General features: G+C 39.8%; 1 protein-coding gene across 3 annotated transcripts in view; it reads right to left on the reverse strand.

Moving 5' to 3' along the window:
- Nucleotides 1-24,313, reverse strand: part of CLSTN2 (calsyntenin 2) — a 354,435-nt gene that overhangs the window by 59,286 nt on the left and 270,836 nt on the right. For all 3 annotated transcript variants that reach the window (XM_072933585.1, XM_072933586.1, XM_072933587.1), the window contains 3 exons: nt 18,734-18,919; nt 13,533-13,781; nt 12,902-13,023 (listed from right to left, as the gene is read on the reverse strand). In XM_072933585.1, the coding sequence (XP_072789686.1) occupies nt 12,902-13,023; nt 13,533-13,781; nt 18,734-18,919 (557 nt within the window). The remainder of the gene's footprint in view (nt 1-12,901; nt 13,024-13,532; nt 13,782-18,733; nt 18,920-24,313) is intronic.

Raw genomic sequence — 24,313 nt, forward strand, 5'->3', positions numbered from 1 at the left:
GCTCAATTAATTGTTTGAATTTCACATATTAATGCATTTATAAAGCATTTATAGCATTAAAACATATTTTATTTCCAAATGGCACCCATTATGTTTCTGAAGGCATCACTGGGAAGGGGGCACTGAGATCAGGGATCTTTTAATGTACATTGAGGCACAAATTGTGTCAGGCTCCTTTTCTTGCATTATTAATGTCCTTTCCACAACTGAAATGGTGTGGGCTTTTGAACAACCTGACTTCAAAGGGACCTGAAATGAGCTTTTGGTCTGTGAGTTTGTTCCCTCCTCAAGACAGCACACAGAATTCTACTTCATTTCGGTCATGAGGCCTCATCACTCATGGGGCCATATCTTTGAATCTTATCTGGAATTTAAATCACTTTCTCTCATCTCCAAAATCTGACCTCTTAGGTGACACATGCAGGAATTCTGTCTGTCAGATATTTCTTTTAAGAGATTTGCAACAAACTTATTTTTTACTCTTTGGAGGGCTCTGTCTGCAAATGGAATTGTGGTCATAAACTAAATGAAATGCCTCTTTAACACACCTCCTGAATAGCACATTATTTGCTAAAAAAACAAGGAAATAATTTTCCGTTGATTAATAATACTTAATTAAAACATAGACTTAATTTAAGAAAACAAAACCTATGAGTGTTAATACAAAGCAAACCCTGATATTCTTTGCCATTACCTCTCAAATGTTAATATACATGTTTTTTATTCAGTTTGCTTCCTAGAAACCTGGCTGAAATGCTAATATTCAAATGTTTAAAGGTTACATTTGAGTCAGGTATCTTGACTGCTTGCTGCTCCAAGGACTGAGACAATTGAGAGGTGTGGTCACCTCTCCTGAAGGGTCCTCAAGGGTCCTCAAGGGTCCTCAAGAACTGAAGATTTTTGTCTCTCTGAGCATCAAGAGGTTGAATGAAGAAAAAGCAGGCCATCCCTGTTCAAAGCAGGATGATACATCCTTCCCTTGCTGCTGAACAAATAAAACACTTGGTTCAGGCAGCTTTTAAGATGTTATAAAGGTACCAAGAGTTGAATTAATGCAAACCAGACCCCAGAAACAAAGAAAACAGGGTAGGTGGGGCTTGTTTGCTTTAGAGGACAAACACTTGTGCTCAGCTCTAAAAACATCTCCTGAAGAAAGCTCCTGTCTCCTCCCTCTCACACAGTCCCACCTACACACATCACTCAATTTGTCAGACCAAAGGACTACACTCCGTTATCGACACACATCCCACAGGAACTTATATGCTGGCATTAATTCATTAAATATATAACCAGACTTGATGCCTAAGCTCTCAGCTCCCATCTGGGAAACACTGGGGTTCCCAGGCTGGTCTGCACACAGAAGAAAACCCACCTGGATCCTGCCTGAGGCTGCAGACCTGTTCTTTGTTGGCCGTTTGAAGGCCCCCATCACTTGGCAAGTCCCTCTTCAAAGGCTCTGATCTCTGAAGGAGGTGCTGAGACTGCTTGCAAGGGTTACTTTAAATGTGTCAATAAAGGCAGATGCAGCTGACATGGGTGTTAAACACCTCTCACAATTTCCACCTTTTGAGAGAAGTGATTTATGTGAAAGATTATTTGCTCTGTTGAAAGTGCACAGTGCAAATCGGGAAAGAATCCCGGCCTTTACACAAGTCTCACTCTGAATTGAGAGGATCTCTCCAGGGAACCATGGAGGGAATCTCGTGCAGCCCAGAGCCCACTACTTTGGCAGGTGTGGATACTGCAGCAGTCTGAACTGGAGGCAGCTATAGCAGCACAAAGGCACAGCAGAAATAGGTGATCCTTCCCCATACAGATTAGTCTGGGATTTACTTCTGTTCCAGCAGACAATTAGGACATAATTCAAGGAAAAGCAAATGCTATTTTGTTTTTAATGCAGCTAAAAAGTGGCAATTAGTAATTCTTGGATCCCTTAATAACTTCTGTAAAGTGAAGAATGGTTGTGTGTCCATGCTGCTGTATTTATACACAGACATAAGTCAGGAAATGATACAACCTAAATATTATTAATCAGCTGTACATGTGACTTTGCCAGAGAATGCTGTTATTTCGTCAATATGCAGCTTGTTTCTAATATTAATTATGATCATGTTAGTGCTTTTATGGAGGAAACAGGTCAGCATTCAGGGTCTGCATCCCAGAGTAGCTCTGGGTTGGCATTATTGAAACAAATAGACTGTGGCAAGACAGTGTTTCAAGATCAGTGTTGCACAAGCCTTTAAAGTTTTATGGATCTCATTAAAGGAATTGCTTAAAGGTTCAAACATTTATTCACAATTGAGCTGTCTGAAATTTTCCCAGTGAAACACTCTCGCTGACTGGTAAATGGGTACTGAAATTACTATTGTTAGAAATGGGACAACAGTTCTTCAGGTAAAAAAAAAAGAAACAACGCTGAAAAATATGCCTTTTTAGTTTTGACAGTTAGCTTTCAAAATGGTAAATAACTTAAAGAAAAAAAAAATCTGAATATTAAGGACAAAAATTCCAACATGCTTCCCTAAATTATTTTATAACAGACCCTTACCAAGTCATATGGAAGACTTACATGACATAAAACAACTGTAACTGCAGAAATAAAGACAATAGGTGGCTTGTCTGCCAGCTGAGAGCTGTGTATTTCTGAAATCCAAACAATTAGTCCATTTGGGCTAGGAAGTGACATTTGAGGAGAGCAACAGCAGCTCTGCCCTTGCAGGAAGGAATCCAAGTGTGACAGTCAGCAATGTCTCTTATTACCTGAAAGCAACTGGACGTTTCCTGTCACCTCTGCACACACAGGAATATCTAAGGCCTCCTATTGCACACGTTCTAGAGTCATATTAATACCATCATTTATGTCTGAATTGTAATACACTTAACTGCTATCCCAATTCTCATTCTATTTACTTTAGCTGAGCACCGGGTCATAAGTTAGTGCAAGAATTTTCATTAAATCAGCCACATTTGGTTAAATATTCATCATATGGAAAATGAAAGCTGAATTTGAAATCAGGGTCTCTGTGCTGGCCATGGAATTACAGCAAACCCTCATTCAGGAGTGCATCCAAATCCAAGGATGGTGATAGAGGTGCCTGAGGGAGAGAGGGCATGAGACCACTTAGAAAAGAATAAAAAATTCCATGCAGGCCATGTGTGCAATTACAGCAACAGTAAATTCCTCTGAACAGGTTTGAGTCCACAGGTTAATTGGAGTGAACAAACTGGAAGAGAAGAGACTGAATCAGTAATGAAAGGATCACTGTAAGATAGGAAAAGAATTTAGTGAGATCCTGGACTCTTGTCATGGTTTGACACGGGAAGAGAATTTTTTTTTTTGGAAGGAAGAGGTCACAGTCAGGGGTCAGGTTTGGATATTGACACTTGGGGTGACAAATTGAAGGTGGACACGCCTCTGAGAACACAGAGGGGTTAAAAGCGGAATTCCCAGGAGGACTCGTTCTTCTTTGGTTCCGGTCATCGCAAGGTACAGACCTCCCCTGCCCAGCCCAGGCTGGCTGGGGGAGGGGAGCCATGCGGCCTGCAGAGGTAGGCCAGGGGGTGAAGGATCGGAACCGAGCTGGGCCAGCTCCTGCGGACGGAAGGGTGGAGAACATCTGGGATGTCTTTGTTCCCCCTCCCCTAAGCTAGAGGGAAAAGAGAAAGAGAGCCAGCAGACACCTGGGAGTTTGCTGGCAGAGGAGAAGGAGAAGCGGGGGGAAGATGCCCAGCGTGGGAGATGGGAGACAGAGTCCTGGGCCAGATTTCAGCCGTCCGGGGAGTCCGGGAATTTTAACCCTTTCCTATGAATGAAGGCTTTATGAAATATTACTCCTCCTCAATTTGAAGGAAAGAGAGACAGCCTGGGACCTCAGATGTTCAGAGAAGAAGGTTGGGGGGAGATGATGGAGTGGCTTTTGGCTGGAGTCTGCTTGTTTACCATAGACTGAACCACTCCTTCTTTCAAGAGAGACTGCATTTTAGGGGGATGCACTGGTGAGCCAAGAGACCTTCTTCAGCAACTACCAGTTCAGGAATGGACAGAGAGACAGCTGAGGAGGGTGTGATGATGCCCTCCGTCTTCAGAGAAGAAGAGAAGGCGATCTCTGTCCTTGGACCCTCGGCCCCAGGGGAAAATGGGGGGGACTCTAGTCCCGAAATGCGACACTGGACTGTTGTTCCTGGTGGTCCTTGGCAAAGCATCCTTAAAGGGGCCCTATGAGCAGTCTCTGTCCATGCATGGTGGTGAGAGCACTGTGACATGGAGAGGAGAGCGTCACGCTGGCCGGTGTGTCTGGGCAGTGCCACAAGAGGTGGCAGCTGTGTTTCCTGGGGGTCTGTGGTGCAAGGGGGACTCCTCTCTTCCCCGATGGATTCAGTATTGATTATATTGAAGGGTGAAAACTGGATTAAGGATCTAAATGGGTCTCGCTGTGGTTTGTTAGAGTTGGGTGGTGGGAGGAGGAATGTTTTGGAAGGTTTTAATTTTGAAGTTTGTGTGTTCTTTTTTCTTTTTCTTCCCCTTTATATTATTATTAGTAGTGTAATAAAGTCTTTCCTTTGTTATTAAGTTTGGCCTGCTTTGCTCTGTTCTCGATCGCAGTTCACAGCATTTGATTGGTAGGTTGCATTTTCATGGGGCGCTGGCATTGTGCCAGCGTCAAACCATGACAACTCTGCATAACTGCTTGAAAAAACGCAGTAAAATTCTGGAGTGTCTGAAATACCATTGTCCACTTGGAAGAACACTGAAATAGGGGTAGGAAGATCTGTGCAATATCAGTCTGCAGATTTTGTCTGTTTTCAAGCAGTCGTGAGTAAATTAGAAATAGGAACTTCCCTGGCTGCTGTGAGGATATTTTAAAATTCGAAGGTTTGTTATAATACTCTACCAGAAGTGTGTGCAACTTCTATGTCATAGTGATGCTTCTTTTGGTAAATTTTCTTGCTGATGGAGATGTGTTACAACTTTAATATGCAATTACTTTTAAAACCCCTACAAAACATCACAGCTATCATTAATACCAAAAAATGCCAGAAACTTTCTTGAAATTATGATTCAATAAACTTGCAATTTCTAACATTAAAGTTGCATTTGGAATTTCATTTGAAAACAACTTCTGCTAATGAAAAAGTCAGATGAGGATCCTGCTTTTGTCTGCCTAAGAAGTTTCTGTAGGGTTCATTGCCTGTTTATAAAGAATATGGAACGCTGAAGTAGAAAAAGCTTTCAAGACATGAAATTATTCATAAGGATTTCCATTTCCTAGCCAGCAATAGTACTGCTACAAAACTGTATGTGGATCCACAATTATTTGTAACCTAATCAGGTCATAATTGCTAATGAGAGAATGGTTAATACTAAATTTTGAAATTAGCCTGCCTCTGCCACACTCTGGCAAAGCTTACGGATTCAAGAACAGCTTGAATAGTACGTTTTTATTTGGTGGCATTGAACTGAAAAACTGCAGTTACCCTGACCTTATTTAACAACTGCTGATTCTCCTTTATCCTTACACAGTGAGTATCCATTGGTAAGGAAGCAGAGGTTTGAAATCTTGGCCAGTGCAGATTCACACCAGTAATTTCCTGCTGGCTCATCAGCTCTGCAGATGCCTAGTGCCGCCCTCAGGAATTTTTTACTTTCTGCAGCACATAAACACAGTAATAACAGAAAAGTTCAATATGTTCAATAGATATAAATTCTTCTGAAATCTTGGTGAATGCAAAGAATTGTTTTTTAAATCTATGTCTTAAGACAGTCAATATCTTTAGAAAAGTAGAGCTCTTTATGAAAAGCAAAATTGATCTTTCTTCAAATTCATGTAAATCACACATTTGGTTTACCCACCACAGTCATTCCTAATACATCCCAGGAGCTCTGTAAATAAGAATATTGATTTTGATGACCTAGAGAGACGATACAGTGAAAACTGACAAATCCATAGTATAGCTAAATTACTCCTGCACTCTTAGGTGAGGAGTTGTTTATATGGCTACTTTCACATGACAAATGCCTGATATAAGTTTTACTAAACCACTAGCAATCATAATGATATATTTTTAGAATATTAGACATTACTTAGAGCTGGAAGGAATTTTAAGGAGATACATAAAGTGCATCTCTCTCTGTGCCAAGGTTGCACAACGTACACGCACTACAGTTTCAAATAATAGATATAAGAAAATGAAAATTTAGTGGGTAAAGTCTAGAAAGGGAAGATTAGGAGATCAAATTCTTACTTGGTGCAAGTAAATAACTGCATTAGAAAATGCAGCTTTCAAATGAGAATCTTTCTATTTAAGGTACATTCACTTGTGGCAGTGACACAGGATACTTCACTGCAGTGACAGGAAGAGTTTGCAAACTGATTTGCATGCGAGCTTTGAGCTGCTTTTGTAGCCTTGAAACTTGTAATGTGTAATAGTGATTTTCACAATGGGTTTCAAAAATATGGATGGCTTAATTACAACTTTAATAATGAAATTGTTTAATCATGCTGACAGATAAAGCACCTGAAAAACCTGATTATGTACAGTAGCTGCAGCATGTCTTTGTGCTGTCATGCTGTAACTTCCAGGTGTCTTAGTAAATTAGATCAGTAGTTCATTCATTCATTTCATTGCATGAAATAATTCTATTATAACCAACCTTTCTTGTTCCTAAATTGCATCAAGCAAATATGTCAGTTCAGTAACACTTGCTGACTGCAGTTAGGCAGCATCCTGTGTTTTGTTTTTAACTGTAGGACTAGAAAGCTGCTCAGTTCTTTGTTTTTACTTATTTTTTCATTATGTGCTTGAAAATATGCCTTTCTTGCCTTAGACATTGTCAAGAGACTACCCAGATGTTAAAGTAAATCCATGGAAAAACACCACCATGCTGTAGACAGCCAGAAACCCTGGCTCTAAGGTTGGAATAAACAGTTCATAAACATGGATAAATTAATTTATATTTATTAATAGCACAACTTCTTTGTCTCCTAACCTGCCTTTGCAAGGATGAAGATATCAGTCCTATCTTTGTGAAATGCTTCAGGCACCACCTGAAAGCCAATCTGCTTTTCCTTTAAGCTAAATTTCCTGAGGGGCCTCAGGAAATTGCCCAAGTAATAGATCTTGAACATTTCCAAACCTGTTTCTTCATGTGTCATACAAATTCTGGAGCATAAGTGATAAATCACATGTAGTGTAAAAGAGAAATATTAGAAATAGCTGACAAATAAGAGAGTAAATGTGACTGTTCACCTTGAAAGCATAGTTTCATTGGGAATTTCCATTCTAGGCTTTCAATTTCTTGAGTTCCCGGAGTAGTGTAAAACCAGGGCACTCACAGACACTTTAATCCAGCTTGTTTAGATTTATTAATAACTCCATATCAAAATTTTTCTCTAAGAAATGAAATTAGTTGGAGGGTCTTCCCACAGGATGCTTTAAGAATGTCATATTTTTTATTATTTCATGGTGCTATAGACAATTATAACTTCCTTTTATTCTATGTAGAGTTTCCTTCCTTTGCTTTTTTCTGCTTTAATTGAGAAATTGGTGTCTCAGGGTCTAAAGAATGTGTGCAACAGTTCTAACTTCCCTTGGAAATGACCATAACTACATATGGGAAAAACAGTTGCCCATGTAAACCCAAAGGACAGCACATAATAGGGATAATTTTCAAAAGGGTTGACCCAGCTCTTTTAAAGTCTTGGGGAACAGTAGCTGAGCATGAACAGGTGTGAAAATCCCATACCAGTGTAATAAACTTGTAATAAAACAGGTCATAAAATTGCAAAATGTGGAACAGAAATATGCAGAAAAATGTCCAAATTACTTCAAGCAAAAGCAAGTAGAGAAATGATAAAATGTTGAGTTTGGTTGTTCCTTAAGGTCACAGAAGTATTACAGAAGCACAGAGCAGTCACTGCATTTCACATCAGGCTGTACTGCAGAAATCCGAAATGCACAAAGGCACACCAATTTGTAGGGAATACTTCAGAAGGGCTCAAGGGGACTTCTGTATGTCATAAAGCAAGTTCTGGACAGCCACTGTGTGTGATTTGTCAAGATTTTGTTGTTATCAGTGATAGAGCAGTTGCATTAAAAACTTACATTAAACAAGCTTCTTTCACTTGGAATCTCAAAGAATATTTTTAGTATTTATCATCACTGGTGACTCATCCTTGTGCTACCAAAAACTGTTTTGAAGCAAGACACTGAATAAATATTTGTCAAAATAGCATTTAAAGATGGAAAGTAGCAATAAAGTGTGTCAGAATAGACAGGGCTGTAATGGAAGGCAATTAAGGTACCAGGAATGCCACAAAGACTTTTTAAATCCTGGAATTTTTTTCATCTCTGTTGCAGAATAAGTCATTCATTTATCATTTCTCTCTTAATGGCTCTGTAGACAAACACCTCACTTATTTGTTTCTGCAGTTTTATTAAAGCTGTATGCATAAAGCAATGCAGGCCTATGTACCAATTTCTAAAGTAAGTGTTTAAGAGCATAAGGAACTCTTCTAAGCTTCAAGTAATAAACAACTAAACTCCATCATAAAAAAAAAAGGTGACTTCAAATAGAGCATCATGTTGGAAAGGATGGGACTGACAAGCCTGATGGATTTTACCTAGAGAACAAATTTCATGCACAGAGAAATGTGATGGAAATTCACAACATCCTGTCTCTCTGTGTACCCTTACCCCTCCTGGACTGAGATTATTGTGCACTTTCCATAAGTATTCACTCCTTTTCTCTCTCTCTGGATCTTTCAAGAGGGAGGCTATGCACAGTTGTTATTATATGAAGGGTGCTCTTAAAACTGAATGCACACAAATAACAATTCTAAAAACAATGTTTAACAAACCAGCATAAAAGAACCACTTCCAGGCATAAATCCTGTTATTTGATGAAAATATCCAATTTAACTATATTTAAAAAAAGAGTCCAAATACCAAATCAATTTCACTTTACTCTCTTATCAGGTAACATAAACTCCTTTGAAAGGCAGTTCCTGCTCTACCATGTCCTTGAGCAGGTGCTGATTTTAAAAAAGGAGCTGGGAGTGAAGTGCTTGACTGCCATGGCTGTTTCCTCCAGGGGAAACCCCTGGTGTGTGTGTGGCCACTGAAGTGGTGAAGTGCAAACCAAGGCCTTGTCTTAAGCCTTCAGCAGCTCTGTGCCCACACAGACAAAATGCACCACATTTAGACTTAATCTAAACTGTCTCTTGTAGTTCCTGTTAGAAAAGGAATTGTTTTGGGGCTTTTTCACAATGAAAAGCACTGCAGGTTAATTCTGGATTATTCAAATAATTTATCTCATCTTAGTAAAGAAACAATAACTTTCTGCATGTTTATCTGGTTTTTGCTGACTTAGAATGACTCCAGATCATGCACTAGATTCCCTGTTTTTAATGGGATCAACATAAATTTTGCCCATGGGGTGAAGACTGTTTGCAGAATGATAACATCCTGAAAATAATGTTGCACTATGAATAAAGTACATGAAAAAATTGTTCATCTCTGGCTCAGATACCTTCTTCCTATAAAAAAAAAAGTGTTGTTATCCTATTGATTTAGGAGAAGAAAAAATACCTTTCGGCTGTCCTCATATTTGTATGAAAAGTGTAATACCTGTTCTGAACAGTGTGAAATACATCATCCTGTTCAGTGTTATGTATTCCACTGTCACAAAAGGCTTGAATGACTGGGTTACTCATTCAAACTACAATTCTGGTTTGGTTCACAGCTTTCTAAGAAAGTCAAAGAAACAGTTTTAATATTTTATATGCTATTCTTAGATGGTCCAAATGCATATTTGGCTGCCTAAATAATTCACTTAAAATAAAACCTATGTTCTTATCCATTTGAGATAATTAGGTGATACTTTAGATGCCTTTTACTGACTTTGGTAACAAATTTTTTGTTTTGTCAAAAGTAATTTCTGCCCTTTTTGTAATAAGTTTTTGGTTTAAAAAGTGTCCAATGCTTAAAGTACAAGAAAAGAAATTACATAAATGTTGACAAACACATATTGATATTAAATTTAAACTTTTGAATGGGAAACTCAGAAAAAAGTTCATGATCCTGAAACAAAGGAAACACCTGGGCTTACAAGGAAATGGAAATAAAATGAAGGAAGCTCCACTACCTAGGCATCTATTGCAGTTTTTATTACCAGTTACAGACCTGACACTGATTTTCTTTAACATTGCTCTTTCCATACCTTTTTTTTTCCAGATTACTGCTAATGGGTTCTCTCACAACTAAGACACTTAATTTGTAAAAGGAAGAAAGTGTGGAAAATCCCAAACTATCCACAATTCTTTTTCCCCATGTTTCTTATAAATAACAAGGACACCCTCAGTGAAAAGTCTAATACCTCTGGTTATCAGCACCTTTTGTGGAGGTCCTGTGTCAGTAGGTCACTGGTAAAGGCACGTCTGCCCATGGCTGTGGCACTCTCAGGTCATGGATCAGTGCAGTAAGTAAAAGATTCACCCAGCAAAGGCCATCAATTGAACAAATAGGGCCAAATAAAGTGAAAGCCATATAGTAAATAAATCCTTAGGTTATGAACTGACTTAAAGACAATCTTCCCAGAGCTAACCTGGCAGGCACTGTCATGTGGTGCTTTCAGACACTTCTTGTGCAAGGCTTGTGGTGTCAAGAGGCTCCAGATGCACTGCTCAGCTGCAACTGTGTAAAATGTTCTGTGGATCCCTGTATCCAGACAAGGACAGAGCCTGCAGCTAAGGTGTGTGCCCAACTCCCCCACCACAGAAATGAGATCTAGACAATTAAATTAAACTTAGTCAGTGCCCTGAAAGAATGAAGAGTCTTATGGAGCAGACAGAGCCCAGAGCAGCTGGTATCATAAATTTTACTGTTCTGCAGTGAGAGTGATAAATGATTTCACCAGTTCAAACTTCACCCTCTTCCAAGGTCACTGGATAACAGCAAAAGCAATCTCTAGATTGTTGCACTCATAAAGTGAGCTCAGCAATAAAGTTCTCTGCCACATTTTCCTCTGCTCTGGCTGTGGTTGGGACCAAGCCCTGGAGGGTCTTGCAGAGTAATTTCTGTCCTGTCCTGTCTGCAGAGCCCTGTCCCACAGGACAGGTGGGGTAACAGAGAGAGCAGCTGGGCACTGCTCCATTTCCAGGCTTTTCTTAACAAAACAACAACAGCAGGGAATCGGAGGGTTTGCCACTACAGAATAAACTGTTCTGAAGGTGAGATTTCCAGTGGTATGTCAGTTTCTAAATATGCAAATAATCAAATTAATCTACTCCTGAAAGTCTAGCCCGGCTTATTTTCATATTGAGTAGGACCCTAACTTGTTTTATGATGTGGTTTTAAAATACTTTCTAAGTAAGAGAAAGGCTTTCTAAGATAGACCACTCTGCGTATATAGTTAGAAGAAGGCATCATTTTACTACATTTTAGTGACAATTTCTCACTGCCTTGTCTTCAAAACCATGCAAGTTCTCTCCTGGCCCATTATTCCCACATGTTTTATTTTCAGTTTCTTTTAGTTTACTCTACCATATAGGCCAGATGGAGTATGAAGAAGAGATAAAGTTGCAATTTTTATGAGGTCCCTTCATGACAAAACTTACAACAGTATCACCTTGACAATATAAATCTATCTTCATGGAATTCTGGGCACATAACAAACTTTATTTTAATCTTACTTTCTTTTTCATCTATAAACAACAGCTGAAAATATACAGTGGAAATCAATTGACAGCAGCCAAATGAAAGGAAATTAATCAAGTGATCTAAAAATATTTTCTGTCTCTAGTTTACATCATGTATGAGTTTTCAGTAGTAGTTAGGAAAGTCCGTGGCTAAGTCACAAGAGTCACACAGAAATTTCATTTATTGAGAGGACATTGGTTCTCTCTCATTTTAAGGATATAGAAGTGGACTGCACCCAATTTTCAAAATCGCAATACTTCCCAAACACTTTGCATTATCATTAATTAGATGCTTAGTACTGAGTTTAGAAATACAAGTCCATCTTTAGCATTCACAACAGCCTTATCTGAGATTATATCAGTTACTTCTAATTTGCAATCTTCAATATGATTTGATTTCAATTCATTTTGAGACACTAAGATTTCATATCAAGTACAGCACAAACTGATTACAGACTGGTTAGCGTAAATGCAAAGCGAGTGCTATGACCACCACAGACTTTCTTACCACACTCATTTCATAAACATGATGGAGATATCATTTTTATATAAATTTAGAAGGTGAATTAGAAAAGTAAACATTCCTATAGCTACATTTTCCATAGCATATTTTGGACCCAAAGATAAGAAGGAACTTCCTTTGAAAAAAATAGTACTTTGCCGAAGTCTGTCTTCTTTCATCCAAATGATGCTTATCCTGCCTAGAATGAATAAGTCTATGAAAGGCAACTCTTATGTCTTTAATAATAATTTTCTTGCAATATATGCTTAATAATAAGGCAAAATTACATACAGCACAGCAGATAAAAGATCTGCAGATAGGATTTACAATACAATAGAAGTGCCTTTCTGTGTATCAGCATGATCTTAACCAAAAAGGTTTCCATCACTCCCATTGTGCTGATAAAGCAGATTTTTAAAAAATGATAAATGGAAAACATTTAAGGAACTATATGCAATATCATGTCTCTCTCCACTGCCAAAGGATATAAACCTCTACTTACGAAGTTAACTTATTTGTCTCTTTTTATGTGAATCCTAATTAGAGTTGCAACAGCTGCAAGTTGCAGTGTAATTGCAAGAGATTTTGGAAGACTATGGACAGACTCTGGACAGCTGCTGTGGGATCTGGGTGGTTCCCGGTGCAGCCTAAAGGCCTGAGGAGGAAGGGTCCTGGATGACCTTGGGAAACATGAGGGAGGTACCTGGTCGAGCTTCCAGTGGAACTCGGCGGGGCGGAAGGTGTCAGCCTGGTCGAAGTCCTTGCGCAGCAGGAACACAAGGCGGCAGTTGTGCACGTAGAGAGCGTAGTGGTGCCGGTTCATCTCTGCATGGGGACACACCTGGCTCAGCCACACACAGCCCTTGGTGTCTGGGAGCCTCACACACTGACAGCACCCAGTCACATCAGAGAAACCCCAAAGAACTGAGTTTTCTCATGGATTGGTATGACTCTTCTTGAATTATGCTATATCAGCTTTGTTCATGGAATCATCCTGTCCCAGCTAATAAATGAAAATCAAATGCATATTTTATCTAACTTGTTTCAGTGGAGGATTACAACTGTTTCAGTCTAAATAATGAAAAAAATATTAAACATAATTTAGTTATGTTATCAGTAAATTCCTGGGAAATCTCTAGCTGTGTTATCCCAGCTGTGTTTGAAATTTAGGTAGTCATCAGGCCTCTCAATAAGCTCTCAAGTCAGCAATGCTTGGAGTGGCACCATCTGAGATTATTTTTTTTCTCAGACCAAATTAAATCAGGAGTCATGGCAACACTTTACTGCTGTTGATATTCCCTTTGCATAACATTTTTTTCCATACACAGACTCACCTGTCTTGTCAGAGTTGCAGAGAATAGTCTCCTTCTCAGCTCTTAATCCAGGACTAGGTCCATGTTTCATCCACAGAGTGATGGTGAATTGATCAGTTAAATTTTTCGGGACTATTCCATCTGGGATTTTGGCTCCTTGCTTTCCATCAAATTTAAAAATCATGTCATTGCTATCTATGAGGAGCCCAACTGTCCAGTTGGTTGTTGTACTGGGAGATGGTAACAGGTCAATGGCACCTGAGGAAGCTCCTGCAAATCACATAATGAATAACACAATGAGGGACCAGTGAAAAAGCTGAGAAGATTAATATAGGCAAGGGTTCTGATTCACACTCTTTAGACTATTTTACTACTCAAATGCTCCTACCAGCCGCAATAGCAAATCACTGAAATGTTATAAAATGCCCACCATCATGAACCAGCAAGAGCTTTCTAGATTAAATGTACTTTACATAAAACTATAAAAAAATAATGTAAAGTTATCTTTCTCAGAAATGTTCATTATTTTCTGAAATTAATGACATTTCTTCAGCTATTTCAAGATCTGCTAAGAGTCAAAACAAATTTTCTGCATTTGTCTTCCCACCCTGACAGCATGAAGGTTTGTGGGGATGATGTGCTGTAAAATACAGCACAGTGGTGATGAATGCAGGACAGGCCCCACAGTGTCCAGCAGCCAGTCATCGATATCCCCAGTAATTCTGGGAGGAATGTCCATTCACAGGGGGGATTCACCCCTGTTACACTGTGCTCAGGCTATGCTCTTCCCCATTTCCAGGGACCCCTGTGACTCTGATCAGATAAGCCTCGTCCCCTCCTTCCTACTCTCACGGGGTTGGCAGAGAGCCAAGAAGCTGTCCCTGTCTAGAACCTAGATAAGGCCATAACCCTTCCTGTTTGCCCTCTTTCCCCCTCTCTTCCCCCCGGACCTCATGGAATAAAGAAGCAAGACAACCACATCAGGGTGAGAGCCTCTTTTGGAATCTTTGCACATCTCCTGATGTTCCTCCCCTCAAAGCCTTGTATCTCTGGGTTAGCCTGAAAATTTAGGGGCTGAGAGGAAAGAAGCATCACACCCCAACCAGATAATATCACTCCAGTGCTGCTTTCTGGTACATATTTGATGGTTGGAGCTCTGTGTGTTCTTTAATGATAGACTGAGATAGAAAACACTGTGGTACCAAGATCTGATAAAATGGCACAGTTCTTCACAGCTCTGTGTTTGCTTACAGCTTATCAACTGCCAGGCACTAAGAAAACCATGCAATGAGCTACCCAGAGCATTTACCCACTGGTGAAAGACAGCTGTAGCAGGAAATATGATTCCAAGGGTAAAAAGCACAATCTTTGTATTCCTTTTGCTGCTTTGTCAAGTAACAATATGGCGAGCAAACTGTGATGGCATAAAAAATCCCTTGCTAAGGTGTTCTGCCCTCCTTCACCATCCAAAAAGAGATAAAAAATCCCAATGCTCTGCCGGAGTGCAAAAAATTTTAAGCCAAAAGTGCGTAGAATTGTTTCATACGGGCTTTAAAAAAATGTATTACAGTAATGATTTGGAAATATTTACCTTATTCTGTAACTGAATGTCTTGGATTCTTCTCCAAAAGTTATTATTGTAAAATGAGGCTATTTTGAAGTGATAATTTGAATACCAAACCTAACACCTATATGTTCACAGTTTGAGCATGTAGACAACATGTATTTATTTTACAAACTGTAATTCTGGATAATACAGGACAGTGCATTTGTGTAACCAGCACCAAGCTCAACAGGTTCTACTTTATCTACCCATATTTGTATGGACATTTATGGCTAAGTTTGGAATCTCATCCTGTTATGTGTTTTAATCCTGCCCTGAGAAAAATCATTGGATTATGTGCTTGGGAGATTTGGCTGGAATAAATCATGCTTTTCCTATCCTAATAAATGCAGCCAGAGTCCCAGACTCCTCTCATGTACAGAGACAGACCTGGAGCAATGCAAACAGGATCTCTCTGGAGGTGTTCCCAGAACAGCCTTATCATGTGGTCAGTGCTCTTCCAAAATGTAGTGCCTGATGCCCTTTTCTTCCAAAATGCTTCCAGAACAATGCAGGAACTGCTGCATGAAGTTAAGTTTTGGGGTGAGACCCCTGAGGCACCTCTTGCATATAAAAGTGCTTATTTTCACAAGTGATTTATGCAGTTGGCTCCACCTCCTCTCCCAATCCTGCAAATTTGGGCTCCAGACTTTGTGCCAGGAAAAGCACACAGTGATGCTGCTTCCTGAGCTGGACCAGACTGCTGGCTTAGCTGGAAACAAATAATCCAAGTAACATCCAGCCCAAACTGTCCTTCGTGATCAGATCAACAACTTTCTTTGGGCCTCTTGCAATGCTACACCACCCAGGTTAATGGAGAGAGAGCAGGATCATGGCTGGAGCAGGGCCTTGATGCTGATAGTGTTTCCCTGTCTCAGTTTCCCATCTGCCACATGTGAGAATTGGAAATCCCAAATATTTTCTATTTTATTTACATTTAGAGGGAAAGGAGACAGCACTAGAGCCATCTTTACACTTTATTTTAGACTCCTTAACCTATGTTTATTTTAGTGTGATTTTTTTCTGATGTGTTTTTGCAGTTCAAATTGTGTCTTTCAGTCAGTCTGTACTTTTTATTACTGTCAGGTAACAAGGTAAAAAAATGCTTTCTAAAATGCTTTGAGGCACAACACTAATAATTCCTTGACTTTAAAATGACTCAAGTGTAATTTATTCATTTTAGCTGCCCACCTTGACTGTATAAAGGAGTGCAAATCTCTAGGTTATTGAAAAGCAGATTTAAACCTTCCATCATATAAATAATGAATTTTAATTCACCCTCCTTAACATCTGCTTTCTCCAGATTTCCAACATATAAATGAAGAAATGAGCACAGGATTTATTTTGCAAACCGGATCTTTACTTATACAGAAAGGCCTTGTGTTTTACATGCTGAAGAGCTGAGTGCTCAGTTCTGCAGCCTCTGCAATCACATCATGCTTCACTGTACAAAATAATTCAGGGTTTTCATCCTTTTCAAAGGATTTTATCATCCAACCATTAGTTACAATAAGGTAACGTCTGGGAGAAAAACTGATTTCCAGAAATAATTTAAGCTGCTTTCATAAGATTTCTCTCTGCATCAAGGATGGTAATAAATACTAAATAGCAAAGTGCAGGCCAGGCTAAATGCAATTCTCATGTAAAGCACATTGTCACTTACAGCCTTTTCATCAAAGTCCTGTTACAAGTTTCTACCATGTCTGCTCTCTATGAAGATATGGCAAACCTGGACCAAAAGAAAAATTCTTTCAGCAGTGAGAAGTTTCCCCCTATTTACATACACTCTTACACTCTTACTTGTTTTCTCAAGTGTTTTTCCATTTTCTTCCTTCCCAGATGTGCTGAGCCAGAGATGAAGTTCAGCAGGGATGTCTGTCCACTGCTCAGACCTGCCTGCAGCCACCACAATGGCCCTGGCAGACCTGAGAGATGCCTGTAATTCTCTTTTCTACTCCAGTGTCACCAGGTGAGGCAATCAAGCCACACTCTGCAAACAGAGCCCCTTAGAGTTTGTACAACCTTCCTCAACTAAGGACTTTTACACCAGCTGAAGGTACCTCCTTTCAGCCCTATACTTGAAATGATAATATTGTTGGATATAGCTGCTGTCATTGTTTGATTTCAAGGAAATAATTTCATGGTTTAGGTCTTGTTTGTAGTGATCTGGGCTGAGTGACTGTGCCATTTGAAGTTCAGGTCTGTAACAGCACAAAGCAAAGTTATTTTGGCTGCTTTTAGAGGAGGCAAAAGTATTTGACTTTAGCTATAACATATTTATTTTTATTAAAATTTTAGTATTTTATGAAATTAAGCCATGCTCTGCCTCTCAGATTTAATATCATTACCATGATTAAGATGCATATTGGGGCAGATGGATTTTCATCTGCTCTTCTAGAGCAAAACCAGTTGGATAAAGACATAGAAGCAAAGTCATGATTGTTTCTGTGATCTTAACTAAGCAATTTTGAAGTTGAAAACATTCAGATTTTATGACAATGCTACTATTCCCACTCACTTTTACCTCCCTTTCTTCATCTCCACTGATACCTGATAATTGCAACTGCCAACCATTTTCCCCTGGAAATTTCTTCTCCATTTTTAATAATTTATTACATTGGATGAAAATTTTCATTTACAAAAATTATTTCATAAAGGTTAGTGTATTAACCTTAACAATCTGCAGCACTTCTGGATGGTTATCAGAGCAAAGGCAAGCTCTACACCAGAGGACCCCAAACCAAAATCCACACATTTAAATGGAAAAAATTGTACAATTGCTACTGTAGCTCAGACAGAAACCAGGCAAAGAGACAGAGAAGATGGGAATTAATGTCTACACCATCAGGGCTTCAGAGGACAACTCTAAAGATAGGATATTTGAGCAGGACAGACATCTGATATCAAAAGATGAAGGGATTACTGCATGGCCATTGGTTTGCCAGATATAGAATCTTAAATTCTGAAAAAAATACAGCAGTACCTTAAAGTATTTAACCTGCCTTTCAAAACTGATTTCTGCATTTTACATGAAGTTATCAAAAAGCACAAAAAGGGAAGAAAAAATTAGGAAATATTTTTCCACCAGGTCAGCTCTTATCTGAAGTTCATGTTTCTTAAATCTTTTTGCTCAAATGATTGCCCAGAATTTAATTTTACTTTTTGTCCTCTGGCACAGCACTGAGCAGCAGAACAGAAAGCTGTGTCAGGAGGACTAAAACACAACAGGGAGATTCAATTCCCTTCTAATCCTAAGGTCTTCCTGTGATGGTAAATCTACACTGGAAATCTCACTACACTGTCACACCACTATTTGTAGCAGAGGGAACAAAGAAGGAGAAAGAGATGGAATGAGGAACAAGAAAATATCGAGAGGGGAATTGGAACAGGAGAGAAAAAAAATTAAAATAAGGCAGGGAGAAAGTATGAAGTAGAGTGAAAACAAATGGAAAAGAAGGATGGAGCAGCTGTCAAATATCATCACCCTCTCAGTTTTCATTGCTACAATCCAAAGTAACCCAGCTGAGCTAAATACAAGTGCTGCATCCTTACAGGTCACAAGAAGCTGGTGCCTTGTTTGCAAAAACATTGTTATGTCAACTGAAATCCATATTCATACCACATAATTTCTGCAGAGATTTTTCAGAGTAGGTTTCACGATCACAGCCCTTTCCAATGTAATTGGTCTGCAGTTCAATGGTGGTGTGGATTGAGGACACTGGTCCATCACACATTTCTAGCTGGATGCTGGGAAACAAGGGTATGCTGCCAGATCCAGGCCTATATTCAATCCGTTTGTTCCAGTCTGGAAAAACAATCAGAAACAAGATCCAATGGTGAGTAAAAAAAGTGAAGTGGGTTATGTAATTTCAAATTACATATTGTTCTCAAAGGACACTGTCTAAGGCAAAAGTAAGAGTTTCTGAAGTAGGCATCAATAAGCTACTGTCCTAAAAAAATTGGATTTAGGCCCGGTTTTTCTAAGAGTTTCAGGCTCACTTAAGTAACACTACTGCTAGTTGAGTCACACAAGCAGGGGCTACACACATCTCCTGATAAGAAGTGCTAATTGGTGTCAGTCTGGAGCTGCAGTGCCCATGTTCTGTGACAGACTACAAGCTGACTCTGCAGGGAGGAGGTGTCTGCTGCACCCAATTTGGTCAGATTTCACAGCGTTGTGATAAGAACAAATACCTCCAAAGACCAGGCTACACATGTCAGTCTAATATAATACCTCTGTACCGCCACTTCTTGTCTTTGAACATCTTCCTAATTTTGTGAAGCACTGATGACAGGAAGTTCCAGTGAAAGGATGACTCCTGCTTCCAGCCAAATCTAACTTATCCGTGTTTATGCAGATGCCTCACAGCCCACAACATTTAAACAATACCCTGACTCAGGCACCCACCTGTTTGTGCCACACATAACCCCTGTGCTGCTCAACTGAAGCATTTTAATAATTATGGTGTTTGCAACATGCTTCAGAGAAAACCCAAAAAAGCAACAGTAATTACAAACATGTATTTTAGCTGTCTTTACAGCTCATATTTTAATCAAGTCACAGAATGGCTGGAGTTGGAAGGAATCCTCAAAGCTCACTTACTCCAACCCCCTGCCATGGGCAGGGACACCTGCCATTAAACCAGGCTCCTCAAAGTCCCATCCAGCCTGATCTCAGCTTGAGGGATAGGGCATCCCCAGCTTCTCTGGCAACCTGTGCCATGCCTCAGCATCCTTATAGGGGGAAAAAAATCATATATCCAATCTAAATCCAACTTAAAGCTGTTGCCTCTTGTCCTGTCACTACAGGCCTCAGTAAAATCTTTCTATCCATCTTTCTGCTAAGTCTCCTTCAAGCACTGAAAGGCCTCAGCAAGATCTCCGTGGAGCCTTCTCCACACTGAACAACCCCAACTCTCAGTATGTTCATAAATAAGAGATGCTGCATCCTTCTCACAATGTTCATGTCCCTTCCCCTCATTGCTTTAGTAAGTTCAGATCTTTCTAGGTAAAAGAAGATTTCATAAATGGAAGAGTTCTAGGTCTCGGCAGTCAACAAAATCCCTGAAAGCAAATGGACAGAGATTCGTTCTAAATATCAGTGGAAGGGAAAACTAATAGTGGATACAAATATGTATCTATGCATTTAGTAGGTGAAGGAGTTTGTGTTTTCCAACAGATCTCCTTTCAGAAAGCTTGAAAAATGGTGCTCTTTCTCAGGTCTTAAACTGCATTAAATTAAACATTTAGAAGAAGTCCTGAACATCCATGCAAACACTTCAAACTGCGAGGAAGTCATTAGTCCAGAGTCCAGGCAATGATGCCTGGTCTGAAATGCAACCACTGGTCTGCATTTCAGAATTCTCAGATCTTCTTTTTGACATAACCCAATTGGCTTTTACTAAAAGTTTTAGGACTAGTATATCATGACTAAAACAACCATGACTGCCTGTGCACACATAACTGAGTTACTATTTCAGTTGTAATTTTCATGTAATTCACTCCATTTGTTCCACATTAAGTTAGACTTGATCTACAGTATTGCATAGTTTCTCTTCAATTGTCAGTTTAAACTGTTCCATTAGAATTTCAAATACCATATACAGGACATGATTACAGTAATAGGTTTTTTTTCCCCTCTCCATTGCAGAAATTTGAGGTTAACGCTTTTCCAATAGAACATGAGCAACAAATTCTTCGAGGTACTTCAGTAAAAATAAAGTAATTTGCTGGTTTTATGCAAACTAATAATATATTAGTTACTGATCTTTATAATCTCTTATTCACCAGTTCAGGCATTGTATTCGTCTGCCCCAAAAGGAAAATAAAGCCTTATATATATCTGGAACCTTTCTGACTATTTTAGCAGCTTTCAGCCATTTCTCAGGTATACCAAATAGACCAGTAGTCATGCAAAATATTCAGTAGTGGATGTGAGATGCAACTGAATTATAAATTGCAAGGTGCCTGAAGCTGCACATTCACCACAGCTATACAAGGAATGTCCTATAAAATTCACATAATATAAAATACCATTGTTTACAAGGAAGAATGATGGGAGGCCTCTGTTTCTGCCAAAAGAACTGGAGGAGGTATTCTGTTTCATGCTTGTTTTCAGCTTGGCAGAAGTGGGAATTTGTACCCAGAGATCATAAACCCCGCACCTCTCTAAATCACTCACATTTATCTTAGTTCTAAATTGTAAAACATCAACTAGACTTGAACTCATGTTTTTGTACCTTGGTCTACTGCATCACCACAGACAAATCCTCATTCTCAACTGCACCAGCACTGACTTCACTGCCTTAGTGCTGATTTAGGAATTCCACCAAGAAGTCTCTCCCCATGCCAGAGGCGTTACCAGTTAGGCGTGAGGCAATACTGGAGCAGGTTACAATCCTGTGATGGCAGAACTGTTTCTAAAGGAAGCAACAGCTCTGATAAAAAACAACTGGCTTGTTTCCATAGAACCTGCCCCCAAGCACTTAGCTCCCAGAGCTGTGAAGCTGAGGCCAGCTCCCTCTGCATCTCACCACCAGTGCAAGCAGCAATGCTGGGAAGTGCACAGAGCTGGAACAAGCAACAATAAGTGGTAGTAACAGTGCGAAGAAATTATTGTGACAGTAACCCAAGTCCTTAATTTCATTTTGAATGGGTGAATATCATTATTTTGCTCTCTCCCAGAATAACATACTACACTGGACTAAGTCAAAAGATCATCACCTTCCCTTCAGGAATGTGGTGGCACTTTTTTATTTACTCTGGAGTGACTCAGAGGAAAAGTCTTATGTAACCTGAATCTGCAAAAGCCTCTGAATTTAGGTATTTTCTAGATATGGTCAGATACATAACCCCATCTGAACTGGCAGGCTCCACTTAGATTAACTAAACCAAACTAACACAGTTCCTGCTTTGACACAAACCTGACCCAAGTCCTGCTACAACACAATGTTACACAGCAAAATTAGGAAATTAAATGCTATCAGGGTAGAAGACTAATCCCAGGGGGAAAGTCTGAATAAAATTAGCACTGTTTAGTTTTGCAGCCACTGTTTTAATTTTATAATTCAGCAGGCTTTTGCTTGCTTGCCACTTCTAGCATAAAGCAGCTCCAGACAATGCAAGACAGCCCCAGCTGGATTATGCCTACAATTCAAGTGTAAATATTACCATGTCAAGCTTGTGGTTTAGATTTCATCAATTATAAAGCAGCTATGTAAACATGGATCTTGATTGCTGAGATGGTCAAATGATGGCAAGATCAAAATGGATCAAACTTCAGTGACAGTGTGAGCCTTTAAAAGTAAATCCCAATGCACTAAACACATCTTCCTTTTAAAAACAGATGGATGATGTCAAGACATTCTTGATTTCTAAACTTAAGGTTTTCTGTACTGTCTTTGTGATCCATGTTTTATATTTTAATTAATTTCTAATGCTAGATGACACTGAGGGATTTAATCTGATTTTTTTTTCCTTGAAGGAGATCATGCAGAGGAGGTATGACATGGTTCATGTCTCCTACATGTGTGTGGCCATAAATTTTGATTCTATTTCACGGTGTTAAAAATGATGGTAATATAATTAAAGATAATTGCAACACAATGAAATACAAAACTTCTCTCCTGTTGCACTGAAGATATGCATCTTGGCAGCTAAATGTAAAATAAAATTTATGTGGTGCCGTTAGTGAGTCTCTGCAGCGTCCCTATATAATTGCTGGAACAGAAGGCTCCCAGAGCAGTGTAATTGGTATCTCTTCTGTTTCCTCTGCAGTATCCTCACATCTGTGCTGTTTATGTAGGCTAGAGACTTGGCTAAAGGTTACTCTGGTGCCTTTTTTATGTGAAATAAGATGAGTGACTTGTTAAGGAAATGATTATCAGGTTATAGTTAAAGGGTTTCCACAGTAAAGAGAAAACTCAAACTAATGTCCAAAGCTCTGCTTTGCTAAGAGATATAAGTGCAGATCTCAAAGTATAAACAAACATTCATTTACACCTTTTCTTTGTGCAGCATGCTGATAGTTTTAAAAAGAGAAACAAAAAAGAAACAGTGCTTAGTACAGGACAGTGAAAAGGCTGCTGCTGCAGGAGCTGGTGAACCTAATGGAGTAACTGTTGTGCTTGACCTACTGACACTGAATATTCCATCAAGTGATAAAGTTCCCAGATCTAATGGTGCTTAATTATGTGACATAAACATATAAGAATCTAAAAACCATGAAACAGCATAGGTTAAGCTATTATTTGATGTGAAATTGCATTTGAACAATGAATTTCCTAAAGTGTCAGAGCCCCAAGGGCACTAATAAGCCCTAATGAACCTCCACAGGCTTCACCTCCGGCCTCCATTTGCCCTGCATGGGCCTGGAGCTCCATTTAAGATCAGCCCCATCAGACTGGGCTGCAGGTGCTGGTCTGTCTCAGCCACAGCATCTCTGGATCCAGGAGCCAATCCAGGGCTTGCTGCTCTGGCTTGACAGAGCCTCAGCACTGTGGACATGCTCAGATCCCAACCCTCATCCATGGATCCCTCATCCATGGATCCCAGCCCTCATCCATGGATCCCTGCTTGCAGAGATCCACAGTTTGCAGTTAGCTTGTAGCTGCCAACTAAATTTGGTCATATCAGACCTTCAACCTCGGCCAGCCTAGAGATAAAACAGGTCCTCAGATGAGGCAGGGATAGGTTGGATTCAAATCTGCACTGGGACTTCACCTAACACATTCCAGCCTAACTGCAGACATCTCACTGGTCAGGAAGCTGGGCTGTGTAGGGATCAGACCAATCAGCAGCTGAGATTGGGGTGTTTCAAACCCCCTACATAAACTAGGTTTGAACAACAAAGCTCGCGGTTTTTGCATGAAGCTCTGAGGTGTGTGTGTCGTTCCTGTCTCAGACCACCCACCCCATGGAATATGCAGCCCCTCACATAATAGATCCCCCCTCCTGGGACCTGCCTCCTCCCCAGGAGGGGGGATCTGACATCTTTCCTGAGTCAGGCACCTTCTCTGGGTCCGACCTGCTCCCCTCAGCAGGGTCAGGGCTTGGCCCTGGGTGACAAATACATCACCCCACCCTGCTAGCTCTGTTATTACGATTGGCTCTCTGCTTGTTTTTCTTAAGGAAATAACCTTCTTCTTGCCAGGTGTGAGTTGGACACAGGCTTCTAATGTGTCTGCTGGAGAGTCTGCAA

This window comes from Taeniopygia guttata, chromosome 9, assembly GCF_048771995.1.
Source record: "Taeniopygia guttata chromosome 9, bTaeGut7.mat, whole genome shotgun sequence".
Classification (NCBI taxonomy): Eukaryota; Metazoa; Chordata; class Aves; order Passeriformes; family Estrildidae; genus Taeniopygia; species Taeniopygia guttata.